Source organism: Ochotona curzoniae, unplaced genomic scaffold (assembly GCF_017591425.1).
Source record: "Ochotona curzoniae isolate NIBS_2020 unplaced genomic scaffold, NIBS_Ocur_1.0 contig_523, whole genome shotgun sequence".
NCBI lineage: Eukaryota > Metazoa > Chordata > Mammalia > Lagomorpha > Ochotonidae > Ochotona > Ochotona curzoniae.
In genome coordinates, this window is record NW_024466459.1 from 12,549,376 (window position 1) to 12,567,572 (window position 18,197).

Here is an 18,197-nt window from a genome sequence, read left to right on the forward strand (position 1 = left end):
TGGTGGGCAGCTCAGATTACATTGGGCTGCAGCCTCTAGTCCATCCAGGCTCCCACTGAGAGCTTGTCCTGAGTCCTGCCCTTGGAGCCCCTGCAGGAACTCCCTGCCACTTCCTGCCTGCAGGAACTGCAGGACTGCCTGTAGTGTTCAGCGACAGGCCAGGCCACACGCCATGGAGCTGAGGAGTCGTGGCCACTGATGACTCTGGGCCACGTGCCATGGGGCTGAGGGGTCATGGGCCACGGGTGACACTGGGCCACGTGTCATGGGGCTGAGGGGTTGTGGACCACAGGTGACTGGGCCACGTGCCATGGGGCTGAGAGGTCATGGGCCACGGGTGGACTCCAGGCCCCGTGCCATGGGGCTGAGGGGTCATGGGCTACGGGTGGACTCTGGGCCACGTGCCATGGGTGCTGAGGGGTCATGGGCCACGGGTGGACTCTGGGCCACGTGCCATGGGGCTGAGGGGTCATGGGCCACGGGTAACTCTAGGCCACATGGCGTGGGGCTCAGTTGTGGGCCTGAGGGCCAGTCTGGGATCCCTCATCTGTAACAGTGCTGACTCAGGCCACGTGCCATTTCAGAGCAAACGAGTGTCAGGGGTCATGTTTGTGTTTGGCCGTGATACCTGAGGGAGTCGAGTCCAGCACTGCCTGCCCACGTGCTTACTGGGAAACGAGGGGTCGTGAGCCGGCAGCACTGCCTGCCCATGTACTTACCAGGAGGAGAGGGGTCCTAAGTCGGCAGCGCTGCCTGCCCACGTGCTTACCGGGAAGCGAGGGGCCATGAGCCGGCAGCACTGTCTGCCCACAGTGGCTGGGAAGTGTGCTGTGATCTTATGCTGAGCTCCAGCCTGTCTCTGTGGGCCAAGAGCGCTTTATTGGGTGGAGAGGCATGAAGCTACACGTAGGGGTCAGGATGACGAGCAGGGATCAGGGCTGTACATTACAGGTGACCAGCAGGCACAGGTTCTAGGAGCCTGCAGCAGTGTGACCCTCCTGGGTGCCATGACCTGCAGCTGTCATACCTGCTGGTCCAGAGGGACCTCTCTGCTCAATTCCCACCCATACCTTCCAGCCAGCATTGGCTCAGTGTTGAAGGAGGGGCTTGGTGGTGTGCTGCCTACTGAATGGCAGTGGTGACCACACCTGCCCTGCAGGTAACCGTGTGGCCAAGCACGTGGGGATGGAGGTGGCCACTCTGCCTCCTTGACTTACCAGTGTGGGCCTGAGTTGGGTGGTGGCCTGCTCGTTCCGTCCCTGCTCACCCGTGCCTTGTGAGGAGCATGTTTGCTGAGGAGCCCTAATCCCTGGAAGGGCAGCCGCTCAGCCTAGATCTCGTGGCTGTGCTGCAGGACTGTGGCTGCTGTGGCTGAGGGCTGTGATTGCCCTAGGTGCCTGCTCTGCCACCAAGTGTGTCTTGGTTTAGCCTGTTGGACACGCCGTATGTGCCTGTGGAACCCGTGGGACTGCAGCCTGGGCTCTGGGGTTGGTGCGTTGTAGTGATAGGGAGTGATGGGACAGAACACAGACACTCGGCCCGGCACTGGCTGTGACAGTGCTGGGCTGGGCTAGGGAGCTGGATGGGAAGTGGAGCTGCCAGGGTTAGAACCAGTGCCCATATGGGATCCCGACGCGTTCAAGGCGAGGGCTTTAGCCGCTAGGCCACGCCGCGGGCTGTGACAGTGCTGGAGTGGGCTAGGGAAAGGGGGCAACATGGTCTGTGGCTCAGAGGGGCAGGAGGCAAGGGACCTCCTCCTGTGTGCTCACTGCCCTGAACCCCTACCCAGCAGGTAGGGCATTCTGCGCCTTGGTTTTGTGTGTGTTTTAATTTTTTGAGAGAAAAGCATAGATGGACGTTACTGCCATTAACTGGTTTATTTGAATGCTCAAATAACTGGAGATCAGAACCTCAATCCACGCCTCCCACAATGGAGGAGCCACCATTGCTGCCTGCAGGGGTCTGCATTCCCCGGAAGCTAAATCAGGAGAGAGGTCTGAGCATGAAGCCAGAATCTGTCTCCCGGAAGTGAGTGCTTCAGTGTCAGGCAGGAGCACCCCTGGAGTGTCCCAGCATGTCCCCATGGTCCCTGTGTATCCCAGTGTGTCCCTCGTGTTCCTGGTGTATCCCATGTGTCCCCGTGTTCCTGGTGTATCCCAGTGTGTCCCTCGTGTTCCTGGTGTATCCCATGTGTCCCCATGTTCCTGGTATATCCCAACGTGTCCCCGTGTTCCTGGTGTATCCCATGTGTTCCCCTGTTCCTGGTATATCCCAGTGTGTCCCCCTGTTCCTGGTATATCCCAGTATGTCCCCCGTGTTCCTGGTATACCCCAGTGTCCCCCTGTGTTCCTGGTATATCCCAGTGTGTCCCCGTGTTCCTGGTGTATCCCAGTGTGCCCCCTGTGTTCCTGGTGTATCCCAGTGTGTCCCCATGTTCCTGGTGTATCCCAGTGTGTCCCCATGTTTCTGGCATATCCCAGTGTGTCCCCATGTTCCTGGTGTATCCCAGTGTGTCCCCCTGTTCCTGGTATATCCCAGTATGTCCCCCGTGTTCCTGGTATACCCCAGTGTCCCCCTGTGTTCCTGGTATATCCCAGTGTGTCCCCGTGTTCCTGGTGTATCCCAGTGTGCCCCCTGTGTTCCTGGTGTATCCCAGTGTGTCCCCATGTTCCTGGTGTATCCCAGTGTGTCCCCATGTTTCTGGCATATCCCAGTGTGTCCCCATGTTCCTGGTGTATCCCAGTGTGCCCCCTGTGTTCCTGGTATTCCCGGTATGTCCTTCATGTTCCTGGTGCATCCCCAGTGTGTCCCCATGTTCCTGGTGTATCCCAGTGTGTCCCCATGTTTCTGGCATATCCCAGTGTGTCCCCATGTTCCTGGTGTATCCCAGTGTCCCCCGTGTTCCTGATATACCCCAGTGTGCCCCCTGTGTTCCTGGTGTATCCCAGTGTGTCCCCCGTGTTCCTGATATACCCCAGTGTGTCCCCTGTGTTCCTGGTATTCCCGGTATGTCCTTCATGTTCCTGGTGCATCCCCAGTGTGTCCCATGTTCCTGATATCCCTGGTGTATCCCAGTATGTCTCTGGCGTGTCCTGTTCTGTCCTGCTGTCTGCTCTTGTCCGCTGGCCTGGGCCTGGCTGCCTAGAGAGCCTGTGTGCTTTTCTCCCCACGCCTGGTGCAGCCTGGGCATGGGCTTTCTTGGGTGCAGGACTCTGCTGACTTTGTGGAGCCTCATGCTGGTGAGGGTGGGATCTGTGTCTAGTGCAGGCACTGAGTATCGGGCTGGATGCTGCTTTGCCAGAGAGCTGCTCATCCCCGGACCTGGCAGGTCACTGTGTGTTGAGGTTGGCAACTGCAGCCCCTCGAGAGCCTTTAGCCCCTCACCCATTGAGCAACCCTGGGCTGTGTCTGGCTTTGCTGCCCAGCCTGTGTGTCTGTGGTTTTGTGAACCCAGGCATGTCCCAGTCCCCCCTGTGTTAGAAGGAGTACCTCCCACGTACCTGCCCGCCTTCCTGTGCCTTCTCCAGATACTCAGCCAGCATAAGCCGGTATCCCTGTTTACTTACTCAGGTTTATGTGTTCATTTATTTAGTTGGAAGGCAGAGGGTGAGATACAAAGAGACAGATCTCCTGTCCATTCTGCATCCCAGCCAGGGCCAGGCGCTCCGTCTGCCTGTCACGTGGGCAGCAGGGCCCAGGTATTTGAGTCATTGCCTGCTACTTCGTAAAGTGCATATTAGCAAGAGGCTGGATTAGAAGTGGAAAATTCAGGACACAAACTCAGGCCCTGCGACAGGCAGTGTGGGCATCCCAGCATTTTCATTATTTTACACCTGCGCCTGGGGCCTGATTTTAATGTTGGTTTCTCTGATTTCTGCTGGAGTTGAGTGTATTTTCATGGGTTAAATATTTGCTTGTTTGACAACCACAGGGACAAACACAGAGGAAAAAAAGCAGGTTTGTGCACTGAAAACTGCCCAAGTGGCCACAGTGAGCAGGGCTGGGCCAGGGCTGGAGGGCTCTACCCTGGACTCCACAAGGGTGTCAGGGTCCAGGCACTTGGCCATCAGCTGCTGCCCACCGCTGCTACGTGCCCACCGCCACCTCCACAGTCTTGCTGAGGGTCCTGGCTCACGCCCCTCCCTGCTCTGAAGCAGAGCCCGAGTGTGTGTGCAGAGCCTCCTCAGATGTCCTCCAGCCCTGAGAGACTCGGCGGTAGTTCCCTAAGCAGAAAGAGACAGGAAGGTGCTGTCTTCACAGTGTGGGATTAGTGGGGAGCCGAGGACATGTGTATTGCACTGAGGGAGTAAGACATAAAACTGCTAGGGAAGAGCCTGTGCCGGAGCAGCTGGTCAGTGCATGCTGCTGAGGGCAGGCCTCTGTGGCACACCCAGTGGGCCGTGGCCTGTCAGACTCCCCCCACTCCGCGGGGTCCCGGGATGGCTGTTTTATGAGGACGGGTCCTCGAGTCTGTGCCACCGAGTCAGGTTCTTCTGTGAAGCTACACAGCCTCATAGAACCCGCGTGGTCACACCACACTTCCGTGGAGCATGCTGGCGCCGTGGCCTCCCAGCTGCCCCAGGACCTGCCCCTTGGGGCCTCGACGGCTCGGCTCTGACCTCCTGCCTGTCCTGTGCCTGTGGGTCCCCGGGTGCTCCCATGTCAGCGGTCCCTTGGCTCAGGGTCTCTCCCCCGAGCCTTGCTCAGCCCAGGCTCTGCTGTGCCCCACTGTGTTCCAGGTGTCCTTGATGGGGTCAGTGAAGCCCAGGACACAGGCCTCCCTGCCCCAGCTGCCCGAGCTGCTCTAGGTCCGGCCTGTTCTTTTCCTGCCACAGCATGGACCAGGAGGTTGGGGAGTCAGGGGAGGGCTCTCAGTCCTGGGGCAGGGAGGCCAGGCGGGAGCTGGGTGCCAGCAGTACAAGGTCACAGGACAGGGATGGCACCTGTGGGAAGATAACGTTGACTTGTCCTTCTCTCCTAGTGTGCGTTTTAATAGAAAACTTGTCACTTTCCAGAATGCCTTTCAAAGGTGACGCCGTCATTGGTGAGTATTCCGTGTTAGTGACTCAGCAGTGGGGCTGTGGCTTGAGTTCTGAGCACCCCTTCCCCACACGTGAAGGTGGCCTACACCCGCCCCTTCTTGGGGACCCGGGCTGCCATGTCAGCCCAGTCCTTTGTCCTAGGCAGACAAGTACCCAAAGGGGGGTACTGATCACTGCCTCTCTGGGGTCTCCCCCGAGGGGCCTGCTGCTGTCCAGGAGGGGCTCCGGGGTCTCCCCCGAGGGGCCTGCCGCTGTCCAGGAGGGGCTCCGGGTTCTCCCCCGAGGGGCCTGCCGCTGTCCAGGAGGGGCTCCGGGATCTTCCCTGAGGGCTCCAGGGCCCAGACACTGGACCATGGTCCGCTGCTTTTGCAGGAGTATTAGCTGGATTGGAAGTGGAGCGGAGCTGGCAGCCGGTGCTGACCACAGCACCAGCTCTCTGCTCTGCTCAACTGTGTGCTTAGTGTGTGTTGTCTGATGCTGGGTCTCATTTGACTATTTGAGTTTATGCTGATGAGAGAGATGGTTTTCTGCAGTGTAGGTTCTGAGTTCAGCAGATTTCAGCCCCAAAGGTTGCCTGAGGCTCCGGCAGAAGAGTCGGTGCGAGGTGCATTTGCTGACTGTTTCAGCTAGGTTAACTGAGTCCGTGTCTCCAACAGGTGGCTGGCAGTGGTTGATAGATGACACGCTGAGGAACCTGCGTCTGATGTCGCACAGCTCCACACAGGTCAAGGTAGAGTGAGCGCTGCGCCCCGCCATCTGGGGTGCTGACTGGGGATTCTGGGTGCCGCCTTCCCCGGCAGCTGCCACCAGGCACCCACCAGTCAGCCATCAGTCACCCACCAGGCACCCACCAGTCACCCACCAGTCAGCCATCGGTCACCCACTGCCATGCTGCTTTACCCATGGCATTCATCCATTTAGGTTGATAACTGCTCTGCTGGTCCTTGAGTCGTAGGTTTGAAAGTTTCAGAAACTCCATGGTATACAAGTGCAGGTGAGAGCTGCTGTGCACAGTCCGTCCACAGTAGTGGCTGGCAGCGTGGCTGCGAACGAGGGCTGTGCCGTGCCCCTCTTCCCAGCCCTCTGCTGGAAGCTGCTTCCCGACGTGGTGGGCACAGGAGAGAACCTGCGGGGTTCCAGAGCTTGAGGGCAGACACCTGGTGTCCAGGTTCTTCTGGCTGTCTGCCCGTGGTGGCGAGGGTGTGGGGCTCCTGGAGGCCGTTGGGGTCCGCCAATGCTCCACCCTGCCAAGCCTCTGGTGGCCTCTAGATTGATTCCTGAGGTGCCCCTGCCTGGTGTCCCTCCATCCCCAGCACCCTGCCCAACCATGTTCTTTACAGGACCTCAACAACTCTGACCCTCTAGCTCACGCTGGCCCTCTGGCTCACACTGACCCTCTGTAACACACGCTGACCCTCTGTGGCTCACACTGACCCTCTGTGGCTCACACTGACCCTCTGTGGTGCATGCTGACCCTCTGTAACACACTCTGACCCTCTAGCTCACACTGACCCTCTGGCTCATGCTGACCCTCTGGCTCACGCTGACCCTCTGTAACACACTCTGACCCTCTGTGGCTCACACTGACCCTCTGTGGCTCACACTGACCCTCTGGCTCACGCTGACCCTCTGTGGTGCATGCTGACCCTCTGTGGCTCACACTGACCCTCTGTGGCTCACGCTGACCCTCTGTGGCTCACACTGACCCTCTGTGGTGCATGCTGACCCTCTGTGGCTCACACTGACCCTCTGTAACACACGCTGACCCTCTGTTGCTCACACTGACCCTCTGTGGTGCATGCTGACCCTCTGTAACACACGCTGACCCTCTGTGGCTCACACTGACCCTCTGTGGCTCACACTGACCCTCTGTGGCTCACACTGACCCTCTGTGGTGCATGCTGACCCTCTGTAACACACTCTGACCCTCTGGCTCACGCTGACCCTCTGTAACACACGCTGACCCTCTGGCTCACACTGACCTTCTGTAACACACGCTGACCCTCTGTGGCTCACGCTGACCCTCTGTGGTGCATGCTGACCCTCTGTAACACACTCTGACCCTCTAGCTCACACTGACCCTCTGGCTCACGCTGACCCTCTGGCTCACGCTGACCCTCTGTAACACACGCTGACCCTGTGTAACACACGCTGACCCTCTCTAACACACGCTGACCCTCTGTGGTGCATGCTGACCCTCTGTAACACACTCTGACCCTCTAGCTCACACTGACCCTCTGGCTCACGCTGACCCTCTAGCTCACACTGACCCTCTAGCTCACACTGACCCTCTGTAACACACGCTGACCCTCTAGCTCACACTGACCCTCTGGCTCACGCTGACCCTCTGTGGCTCACACTGACCCTCTGTAACACACACTGACCCTCTGTAACACACGCTGACCCTCTGTAACACACTCTGACCCTCTAGCTCACACTGACCCTCTGGCTCACGCTGACCCTCTAGCTCACACTGACCCTCTGTAACACACACTGACCCTCTGTAACACACGCTGACCCTCTGTAACACACGCTGACCCTCTAGCTCACACTGACCCTCTGTGGCTCACGCTGTCACAGAGCTGCACTGTGCCGCCCGTGGTGTCCAGACAGAGGTCCTAGGAAAGAACCACAAAGGGGAGGAATGGGCAGCTCATGGCTCTGTGAGCTTTGCCACAGTGTCTGTGTGGAGGATACCCTCTGGTTCTTATTGCTGGCAACCTTGTAGCAGTGGGCAGCAGCAGCTGTGACTGTCAAGGCCAAGTTGGGGGTGCTCACATCTCACTTTGTTCAGGACATGGCTGTCTCGGCGCTGGCCGCCCTCTGCCGAGAATACTACATGGAGGAGCCCGGGAAGGCCAGTCCTGCTGTGCAGGGTGAGTGGACGGCGTGGGCCCTCATGGGGCCTGCGGGTAGGGCGGAGGAGGGCAGGAGCTGGGCAGCGCAGCGGTGGGTGTTGGGCTGGGAGGGAGAAGGGGTCCAGTCATGTGAGATTGTGCATTCAATTCTTCCCGGGGCCAGGCAGGTTTCTTCTCTGTCGCCTTCCTGGGTGTGCGGCGTCCCCTGGTCCTGTACTGTGTCCAGAATCAGAACCCGAGCCCTCCAGTCCTGATCCCTCCTGTCAAGCCCTGAGCTGCCAGGCTCTCTACCTCCTCCCCCCATGTCCCCTCAAGGCTCCAAGCTGCCTGCTCCACTGTCTCCCTGGCCCTCTATCTCGCTCATGCTTCCTCTGCTACTTGGACACTCTTTTCCCTTTGAGAGACACAGAGCTCTTGTCTGCAGATTCACTCCCCAAGATGCCGACCACTCTGGGTCTCCTGCTCACGTGGCCCCGTCCCCACATTTGCTCCTGTGTGCTCTTGGAAGACTGGTGTGAAGCCACTGCCCACCAGCTTTGCCCAGTGCTGAGGCTCCCACTGTCCCTTGCTGCCCCTCACTGCCCCTCACTGCCCCTTGCTGCCCAGTGCAGTGGCTCTTCACTCTCCAGGGCATTCCTGCGCTGGCTGTGGCAGTGCTGAGCTGGGTCCTGGCACTGCTGGTAGGATCAAGGTCCCAAGACCTTTGGCCACTGTCCACTGCTTTCCCAGGGTCTTGGGACCCTGCAGCTGTGTGGGAGACTTAGAAGAAGATCCTGGCTCCTGGCTTTGGGTCAGCTTAGTTCCAGCCATTGTGGCCACTTGGAGAGTGAACCAGCAGATGGAAGCTCTGTCCCAAAGCTGGCCCTTAGTCCTGGCTCTTGCTAGCTGCTGCTGTTCTTGTTATAGTTCCTCTCTGCTCTGGTGAGCTCTGGCTGGCAAATGGCTGAGTTGCTGAGGGGAGACATCACTTCTCTGTTCTTCGTAGATGAAAGAGGAGTGCCTGGAGTTTGTGTTCTTAGAGGAAGCCCCCGGAGGGGAGGTGTTGGAGCTGTGGTCCTGGCTCCAGCCGCTGCTGCCACCCTGGGGAGACCTGGCCATGGCCCAGCCGTCACAGGCACTGGGGGGTGACCGGCACCCAGCCGTCATGGGCACTGGGGGTGACCGGCACCCAGCCATCATGGGCACTGGGGGGTGACCAGCAAATAAATGGAAGTGCATCTCTCTTGCTTTTGAAACAAGCTTTATGCCACCTTATAAGACTCCCTCATGACGTGCGCCACTTCGAGTTTGTCTGCTGGAGCAGTTCCTGGCTTCGTTTCTTTTTTTTTCCTTTTTATTATTATTTTTAAAGATTTATTTATTTTTATTACAAAGTCAGATATACAGAGAGGAGGGGAGATAGAGAGGAAGATCTGTCCGATGATTCACTCCTCAAGTGAGCGAAACGGCTGGTGCTGTGCCGATCAAAAGTCTGGAGCCATGAACTTCCTCCAGGTCTCCTGCATTGGTGCAGGATCCCAAGGCTTTGGGCTGTCCTCGACTGCTTTCCCAGGCCACAAGCAGGGAGCTGGATGGGAAGTGGGGCTGCCTGGATTAGAACTAGCGCCCGTATGGGATCCCGGCTTGTTCAAGGCCAAGGACTTTAGGCGCTAGGCCACGCCGCTGGGTCCTGGCTTCATTTCTGATGCCATGTGGCTGGCGCTGCTGCCATTCACGAGGCTCCATGCTGCCTTTCAGAGGAGCTGGTCAGCCAATACCTGGCCGAGCTCCGGAGTCCTGATGAGAATACGCGCTGTGGCTTCTCCCTCGCCCTGGGAGCCCTTCCCGACTTCCTTCTGAAAGGCCAGCTCCAGCAGGTGAGGCTGCCATGTGGACAGCGAGGGGGCCGCGTGAGGGTGGGCCAAGGGTCAGAGCCTGGCAGACACAGGCAGGCTTGTGGCTATGGAGGTGCCGGTTGCTGTGCTGGTCTGTAGAGGTGAGAATGGAGACTCAGCCTGCACTGGTCCCTGGTTCTTTTCCCCCAGGTCAGCTGTGGCCGGGGGTCTCTGCCTGCTGCTTAGGACTCATTAGTTCTGTGACTTTAGCTGGCACCATGGTGCTGGCCTGAGCTAGGAGTGCCGATGGGCAGGGCCCTGGGTCTGAGGGTGTTGGGGCTGCTGACCCGGTCTTCCTCGTGCTCAGAGCCAAGGTCCAAGGTGTAGCTGCACCTGAGGCTGCACTGCCTCAGCACTGTCCTCATGTAGAGCTCCCCAGGAGGGCCTCAGTTGCAGCTGGCCCAGCTGCACCCAGAATCTACTCTGTCCCTGCCAGGGCCAGGGCACACACTGGGTGCCTCCTACTGAATTCTGCTTGTGCAGCTGCTGCTTCAACTGCCGGCTGTGGAAACTCCTCGTTTGTCTTGGTCTGAGCTCAGGGCAGACAGGGGAACCTTGGCCTTGAGGAGGCCAGTGGCTCCTCATGCCTGCACCGGCTGTTGGGGACTTACCCCGCACATGGTTCTGAGCTCCAGGCACATTGCTTTCAGGTTCTTTCGGGGTTGATCTCTGTGACCCAGATCTCTCCCATGGACGTGAACTTTGCCGAGTCCAGAAGAGATGGCCTGAAGGCCATTGCCCGGTGAGTCTGCAGGGCCAGCCTGGACACGGGCAAGCATGTGTCGTCCCAGCAGGGGACTCTCTTGTGTTCTGGTTCCATTCTGTGGAAAACCCTCGGTGTTCCTCAAGTCTGGGCGGCAGCTCTGGGCCAGACACTCTCCACTGAGGCCTGTGCCCACTCACACGACCCACAGGCCAGCCTGTGTCCAGGCAGCCCTCCTGCTTCCAGCGTGGCTGAGTCCCCTACCCTCAGGGAAGGTGCAGGGACTGGCCAGGCCATGGGAGGGGGCTCTGAGACCCTCAGGCCTTCCTTAGAGGGAGAACTCGCAAGCTCCCACTTGGGTCTCATCTTGGGTTTCCCTCCAGGGTTTGCCAGACCGTGGGAGTGAGAGAAGATGGTAGCCCCGACGACACCCTGTGTAAGGAGAATGTGCCCCAGGTGTACCGCGCGCTACTGAACTGTATGAATGACTACACCACGGACAGCCGCGGGGACATAGGCGCTTGGTGAGGGGCCGTGTGTGTTGTCCTCCCCCACCCGAGGACCTGGGCTCTCCTGGCACTCAGCCGGAATGGGCTCAGGGATGGCGGTAGGCAGCCGCTGAGTGCTCTGTGCTCTGCACGCATGGGTGTGGGGCGAGAGGGTGCCTGTCCGGGCCTGCGCTATACAGAGCAAGCTCCCTGCACCTGCTCAAGGGGCGCAAACATAGCCAGTGGCATCCTGCGAACTGCAGTGTCAGGGGCAAAGGCTCATGGGACAATCACCTGTTCTGGGCGTGTGCTGATCATTGGGCACCATGACCTTCCTCTGGGCACCACGTGTCTCGCACATGCATCTCCATGGTCGGAGCAGGGCTGCACAATCTGCATGCGTCCTGGGCAGCTTGTGGAACCAGGCTGGACCCTGTCCCAAGTGGCTTTCTCCATGTCTCCTGTCCCTCAGGGTCCGGGAGGCCGCCATGACCAGCCTGATGGAGCTGACGCTTTTGCTGGCCCGGGGCTGTCCGGCGCTGCTCGAGGCCCCTGTGTGAGTGTCCCAGAGGCCCTGTGCTCTCCACTGACCCCCGCCCTGCTCTGCATCTTCCTCAGACACTGTCCTAGAGCCATCTGCTGGCCTCCCTCCCCCACTGTGGCGATTCCTGGACCCATGTCCTCATGTTCCCCGCACCCTCCATCTTTCCCAACCATTCCCTCCTTCTCATCTCCCTCATCCTCTGACAGTCACCCTGTTCATCAGTGTGTACTGAGCACACCTGTGCTGTGCACCTGCCTTGTGGGGACACTGGATTGAGAGTGGGCAGGCCTGGTCCTGGGCGCTGGGGGCAGGGTAGGCAGGCTGGTCCTCAGGGTCCTCTACCTGCCACTGTACTAAGGCTTGTCCCTGGTCGCAGCTGTGAGCAGGTCATGTGCTGCGTGGCCCAGCAGGCAAGTGAGAAGATCGACCGATTCCGTGCTCACGCTGGCCATGTGTTCCTGACACTGCTGCACTCTGATGACCCTCCTGTCCCACACGTGCCTCACCGAGGAGAGCTGGAACAGCTGTTTCCCAGGTACTGGGGGATGTGGGTAGGGATGGGCTCCCCATGTGTTGGCTGCCCAGTGTGGCCTCATACACAGCTTCTCCCAGGTCTGACGCAGCCTCTGTGAACTGGAACGCGCCTTCCCAGGCCTTCCCCCGTGTGACTCAGCTACTGGGGCTGCCTGCCTACCGCTACCACGTCCTGCTGGGGCTGGCTGTGTCCGTGGGAGGCTTAACCGAGTCCACGGTGAGGAGGTTGAGGGTTAGGCTGGTGGGGCATTCAGTGGAGCTGCAGGAGTGCCTGCCCCCTTAGAGCCAGTGGGAGACGGGGCTTCCACACTTCCTCTTTGGGGTCAAGGAGCCATGCACTCCCAGCGCCATGGCCCAGGGTCAGGCTGGGGAGGTGGGAATGGGATGGGCAGCCCTTGAGGTCCTGGCCTGGAACAGGGCACACAGCTCCAAGCCGTCCTTGAGGTCTCAGTGTAACTAAAGAGCACTGGCTTCATCCGTGTTTCCCTGGGCAGCTTGCCAACGTGTGGTGGACGTTCCCGTGCCCTCCGGCAGCCCATGTCCATGTTCCCCGGAGGGGCATCCTGCAGGCCTCTGCCTGCACACAGATGGGCCTGTTCCTTCCGTTGTCTGAGAGCAGGGTCAGGCTGCAAGGCGTGTTGTGCCCAGGCCAGCGGCACAGGGTGGTCTGTTTGTTCCTCTGTGAGTGCTGGGGTCACTTCACCCTCCTGCCTTCTCTGGTGTGCTCTGCTCAGAGCTGGGCACTCGGGGTCGCTGGCCATGCCCCTCGGTTCACACCGGTGCCAGGGGCAGGACCTCACAGCCCTGGCTTGTGGCCAGTGTCCAGCTGTCAGCTTCCAGAGCTGCGCTTGTTGGCCAGGCGTCTGCAGCATGTGTTTGTCGCTTGGTCGCCTCAGCTCTGTGGCTGTTGTCGGGATGGTGGACCCGGCACTCACGGTGGTCTGGCCCTCGTCCTGCTGCAGGTCCGGCACTCTACTCACAGCCTCTTTGAGTACATGAAGGGGATCCAGGGTGATCCACAGGCCCTGGCCAGCTTCGGTGAGACGCTGCTGCAGGTCTTCGAGGACAATCTTCTGAATGACAGGTGGATGATGTCCCTTGTGGCCTGGAAGTGCTGGGATTCCAACCCAGTTCCCGTAGGGACTTGGGGAAAGCTGACCCATCTGGACGGTGAACCTGGGTCCCCACACCTTGTCTGGGCCCACTCCTGTGCTGCGTCTCAGCAGTGAGCAAAGGACCAGAACGTAGGAGCCCTGTGGAGATGAGGCGGTGTGCTGGGCAGATTGGACCCAGGCCTGCTCCCACACAGAGGTGTGGTAGAGACCCCAGACTCTGCTGTCAGAACCCAGGGCCCCGTGAGCCCTCCCGGGGAGTCAGAACCCAGCAGCAGGAGCCTGTCCCCGAGGAACACCTCTGGGCATCTGGGACCCTGCCAAGAAGGGCTTGGGATGTCCTGGGCCTGGGGGTGGCGGAGCCGTGTGGCTTGGGCCCCTTGTACCGGCTGTGCTGTTGACCTTGTCCTGTTCCGTGGAGAACACGTGCCAGGTGAGGTCCCCATGCAGGCCTAGCAGCGTCTGGCCTCAAGCTTCCTTCCTCCCCTCAGGGTGTCAGTGTCCCTGCTGAAGATGCTTGACCAGATGCTGGCCAACGGGTGCTTCGAGGTCTTCACCACAGAGGACAAGTGAGTTCCCCCAGCACCTCCTCCCCTCCCCTGCTTGCTCCCCAGTCACACTGAGAGGCCATTTAGTGCCTCCCGGATTGGTTTTCACACAGAATAAACTTAGCTGGCAGATGATGAGGGCAGGGGCTGGGGGCTGCAGGCTTCTTCCCTATCTGCCCTATGGGTCCACCAGCAGGGAGGGGTCTGGCTGGGGGTGGAGTGGTGCACAGTGACCCCTGGTGGAGAGCGGGGCCCGCCGCAGGCTGAGTGAGTGGCTGTGCCAGCCTTCTCGGAGCCCTTGGTCTGCATGCTGTGCGGGGATGGGGTGGGCAGGGGGTGGGAACGGTCACCTTTCTAGGCCAGAAGGTTTCCTCGGTGGGGCTGGTCTGTCCAGGGGCTAGCTCAGAGCCGGGCAGCAGGGTTCTTACTGGCTCTGTGGCTGCAGGCTCCAAGCAGGAAGGCTGAGCACTGCATTTTTGCCATGGTGGGAAAATCCCCCACGTGAAAGGCTGCTGAGTGCCCGGCAGCCCACCAACCCTGCAGTGGACAGGCACGGAGTATGCTGAGGCCAGGCCCTGGGCAGGGACCGTCGGTCCAGCTAAGCTGGCAGCAGTGTGGCTTGCTAGTGGCAGAGGGGCTCAGGTACCTGGCAAGTCAGACTGACTGCAGGGATCAACAGCCCAAGGATGGAGCTAGAGGCCAGAGTGGTTGCAGTTGTACTGGGACCCTTGGTCCACGGAGCTGCTGCTGCTGTGGCTGGGATGGCCATGGCCAGCCCCAGGTCGTGTGGTCTGTGGTGTGGTCGGGGCCTCCCTCCGGCTGTGCCGACAGTGCCGCAGGCCTGCCCCTGAGTGACTGCTGTCCCTCTAGCCACCCCTTCTGCGTGCGGCTGCTGGCGCTGTGTAAAGAGGAGACCCGCAAATCCCGGGACGTGCAGAAACTCCGCTCAGGCATTGCTGTGTGAGTCCTGAGCCTGGCTGGGCAGCGGGGGGTGCACCCCGGAGCTGGGGTCTTGCCATGGAGCTGCAGGGCAGCAGCCACAGCAGGCCCTCGGGTGTACACACGTGTGCCGCAGGCACTCACAGGGCCGCCATCCCGTCCTTCTGCAGGTTCTGCGGGATGGTGCAGTTCCGTGGTGACGTGCGGAAGCGAGTGCTCCTGCAGCTGCTGCTGCTGCTGTGCCACCCATTCCCTGTGGTGAGCGGGCTGGGTGCAAGCAGTGGTGTGCAGGCTTGTGGACCCTGATCCACCTGCTGGATAACTCCAGTGGGGCTGGGAACTTGCGGGGGGCAGTGGATGGGATTCCCCAGCAGTGCCCTATCCCCCCAAGATCCGCAAGACTACGGCGAGCCAAGTGTATGAGATGGTGCTGACCTACGGCGATGTAGTGGACGTGGACGTGCTGGATGAGGTCATGGCGGTGCTCAGCGACACAGTGTGGTGAGTGGGGCTCCTGCATCCGGGTTAGCGCCACCCTCACTTTTCCCAAACCTTCAAGGAATGGGGAGAGGCTCTTGGGACATGCAGGTGGACAGGTGTCTGTGGAGGGCTGGGTGGTTCTAGCCTCCATCTGCAGGCTCCTTGCTGACCGTGCTGTCCCACCTGCTGAGCAGCCCCCAGGGCTGCTGCCCTGCTCCAGGGCTTGGCCTGCTTGTTCAGAGGCCTCGCGGGCAGCAGGGCGTGGGAAGAGCTGCTCCACCTCCCCGGAGATGGGGTGCTGGGCTGGAGGACTGAGGACTGCCTGAGCCTGAGCAGAAGGGGTACCAGGCACGTGGGGTTCTGGAAGCAGTGCCCAGCAGTAACAGTGACAGTGGAGGCAAACACTTCAGTGAGGCACACATCTGGACATGCTCACATGCACATACATATGCAGGCACAGGTGAGCACCACGTGTCTCCCCACACGTAACACTGTCCCCGCACATACGCCCCACATACACATGTAGACACACACATCTCATACACGTCTCCACACACATGGAATCATGCACATCTCACACGCACGTGTCTCCACACATGTAACACACTGCCCCCGCACATATGCCCCACATACACATGTAGACACACACCTCACACATGTAAGCATGACGTCTCATGGTGTGGTTCCACACACGTGTAAGCATGCCATCTCCCCACACGTGTAAGCATGTACCTCTTCCATACAATATGTCCCCACACCATGTGTAAACATGCGCATCCCACACATGCCTGCACACTCTCATCCACATGGGAAGGAGGTTGTCTCAACACTCTCATTTTAGGGACAGAAGCAGGAGGGGCCAGGTGGCCAGAGCCGGGGTGGTGTCTGTCCATTTCCTTCACGGAGCACGGAGCCGTGAGCTGCCGTTCGCGCTCCCTCCCTGCCCTACGAGCTGCCATCACGCCCCATCTGCCTCCCTGCCCTGCCCAGGTGTCTTCATGGTTTCCTAGTCTGGGAGGACTGACCACGTGATCTCGTGGACAAGCCGTGGCCAGCTTGGGTCGTGAGGACAGAACCCCTCACGGGTGTAGAAATAGCCAGCTAAGAGTGTTGGGTGTGAGCGAGGTCTGGGGCTCTCCTCCCCAGTAATGTGAACCCTGAGACCTTCAAGCCGCTTCTCTGTGACAGAAAGGCCTGGTACCTCTGCAGCACCGCCAAGTGTAGCTTTTGCTTTTACTTAAACACATGGCTAAGTTCAAATCAAACCTAAATCCACGATAAAGTCAGCCTTTCTGTGTGCCCCGCCAAGCTCCCCCTGCTGCCAGCTCCCTTTGCTGTCAGCCCCTGGCTTCAACGGCCTCCTGGGGGTGGCCCTGGGATGCGGGCAGTCACCCCAGTTCTCGGACCTCTGCCCACATGTGGTGTCAGTGCCTCATGCTCCCTCCCCACCTGCCCCCACAGGGAGGCAGAGCTTCCGGTCGTGAGGGGACAGCGGAATCACCTATGTGACCTCCTCGGCGTGCCCAGGCCACAGCTGGTCTCCAAGGTAGGCCCGCATCTTCCTTTGGGACTGTGGGTCTCTCGGAAAAACTCGAGGGGGGCTGTGGGACCCAGAGCCCTAAGGAGCTTGGCTGTTCAGGCAGGAGTTTCTCCCGGGAGCTCAGGACGGGCCTGGCCCCATCCAGTGTCGAGGGCCGAGGGCACCCTGTCTGTGTTACACTTCCCCGTGTCACGTGTGCCTCGAGCTGTGGTGGATGTCCCTCCCTCCACAATGGAGTGAGCCCTCAGTGTCCACCACTGGCCCCTGACACGCCCCACCGCTTCCCAAGGCCCTGAGTACGTGTGGCTTTTGAGGGTCCGACGTCCACGCAGGTCAGGATGCCACCTGGCTGTCCCCAGGTCAGTCCCCGTACTGGGGCCTGCTGAGCTCTGGTCTGCATCTCCCATGGTCTGCCTTCAACATCCTGCCGGGTGGGCCCCTTGTCCTGTCCGCACACACAGCCTGCTGGCCCCTTTGCTGTTTAGTCTCTCCTGCTGAGGCCACTCCACCTCCTCCTCTTCCTAAAAGCTTTTCATCCCATGGAGATGCTTCTCCACCCAAGGGATACACTTTCCCTGTGTCCAGACGGCCCTCTTGGTGCCGTGTGACACGTTGGGCGTGAGCACCAGATTGACTGTCCTGGCCCTTGGGTCTTCTTGTCAGCCTTGCCCTGGCCACAACCCACACAGCCCAGCGTCTCCTCAGCCCTTCAGCCTGTATCCTTCTCAGCCTCGGCTGGTCAGTCTACCTGAGAGCCAGGGGGACACGTGGCCCTGTAGCTGGAGGACACTCCCGAGCCTGGCGGAGGGGGCCCACCCTGCAGGCTGTCTGCTGGGGGGTGCCTGGCTGGGCTCAGGAGGCACGGACCACTGTGATGACCTGCGACGGAGCCACTTGCTGGTGCTCAGACGGCTGGAGGAGACATGTTTCTACCCGCTCCTGGGACAGTGGCAGCAGCCAGGGCTGGGCCGGGTCCAAGCCAGGAATCCCATCCTCATCTACGTGGGTGCAGGTGCCCAAACGTGGGCTGTCATCTGCTGCCGTCCCAGGTGGATTAGCAGGAGCTAGACTGGACCCAGGACTCAGATGAGCAATGGCCATGTCACCTGCTGTGCCTGACCCACTTCTCTGCACACCCTGTCCATGCCCTCGGTCTTGGATGCTCCTTTCCCTTCCTCATCTGCTCTTCCTTCTCTGTCTGGAATTTTCTCCCACCATTCCATGCCAACTCAGCTCTCCGAGGGGCACTGGCATCTCATTACCAGCGTTTCACAGTGACCCAGAGGGTGGGAACTGGGCCTGCTCATCACCTCGTACCCGTGTGGCCCACAGGTTGCCAGTCACAAGCATCCTATGCTGGTGATTCCACTGTCTGCCAGGGCTGAGCCCAGTTCGGTGTATGGTCTCTGCCACGTGCTGCATGCCATGGCAGAACCGAGGTGTGTGGATGGGGAGCTGCTGTGGGGACCCCACCCAGACTCAGCTCCTGTGTCCTCAGAGATGCTGTCAGTGCACACGGGATGTGGGGGGCCTGC

At 60.0% G+C, this 18,197-nt stretch overlaps 1 protein-coding gene across 4 annotated transcripts in view; it reads left to right on the forward strand.

Moving 5' to 3' along the window:
* TBCD (tubulin folding cofactor D) overlaps nt 1–16,912 on the forward strand; it is a 133,487-nt gene extending 116,575 nt beyond the window's left edge. For all 4 annotated transcript variants that reach the window (XM_040989881.1, XM_040989883.1, XM_040989882.1 and 1 more), the window contains 15 exons: nt 4,982–5,044; nt 5,699–5,772; nt 7,837–7,918; nt 9,638–9,756; nt 10,425–10,516; nt 10,861–11,001; nt 11,438–11,521; nt 11,886–12,044; nt 12,122–12,260; nt 13,006–13,127; nt 13,647–13,724; nt 14,574–14,663; nt 14,813–14,900; nt 15,034–15,143; nt 16,584–16,912. In XM_040989881.1, the coding sequence (XP_040845815.1) occupies nt 4,982–5,044; nt 5,699–5,772; nt 7,837–7,918; nt 9,638–9,756; nt 10,425–10,516; nt 10,861–11,001; nt 11,438–11,521; nt 11,886–12,044; nt 12,122–12,260; nt 13,006–13,127; nt 13,647–13,724; nt 14,574–14,663; nt 14,813–14,900; nt 15,034–15,143; nt 16,584–16,902 (1,760 nt within the window). In that variant the 3' untranslated portion in view covers nt 16,903–16,912. The remainder of the gene's footprint in view (nt 1–4,981; nt 5,045–5,698; nt 5,773–7,836; nt 7,919–9,637; nt 9,757–10,424; nt 10,517–10,860; nt 11,002–11,437; nt 11,522–11,885; nt 12,045–12,121; nt 12,261–13,005; nt 13,128–13,646; nt 13,725–14,573; nt 14,664–14,812; nt 14,901–15,033; nt 15,144–16,583) is intronic.
* Nucleotides 16,913–18,197: the final 1,285 nt, after the last annotated feature.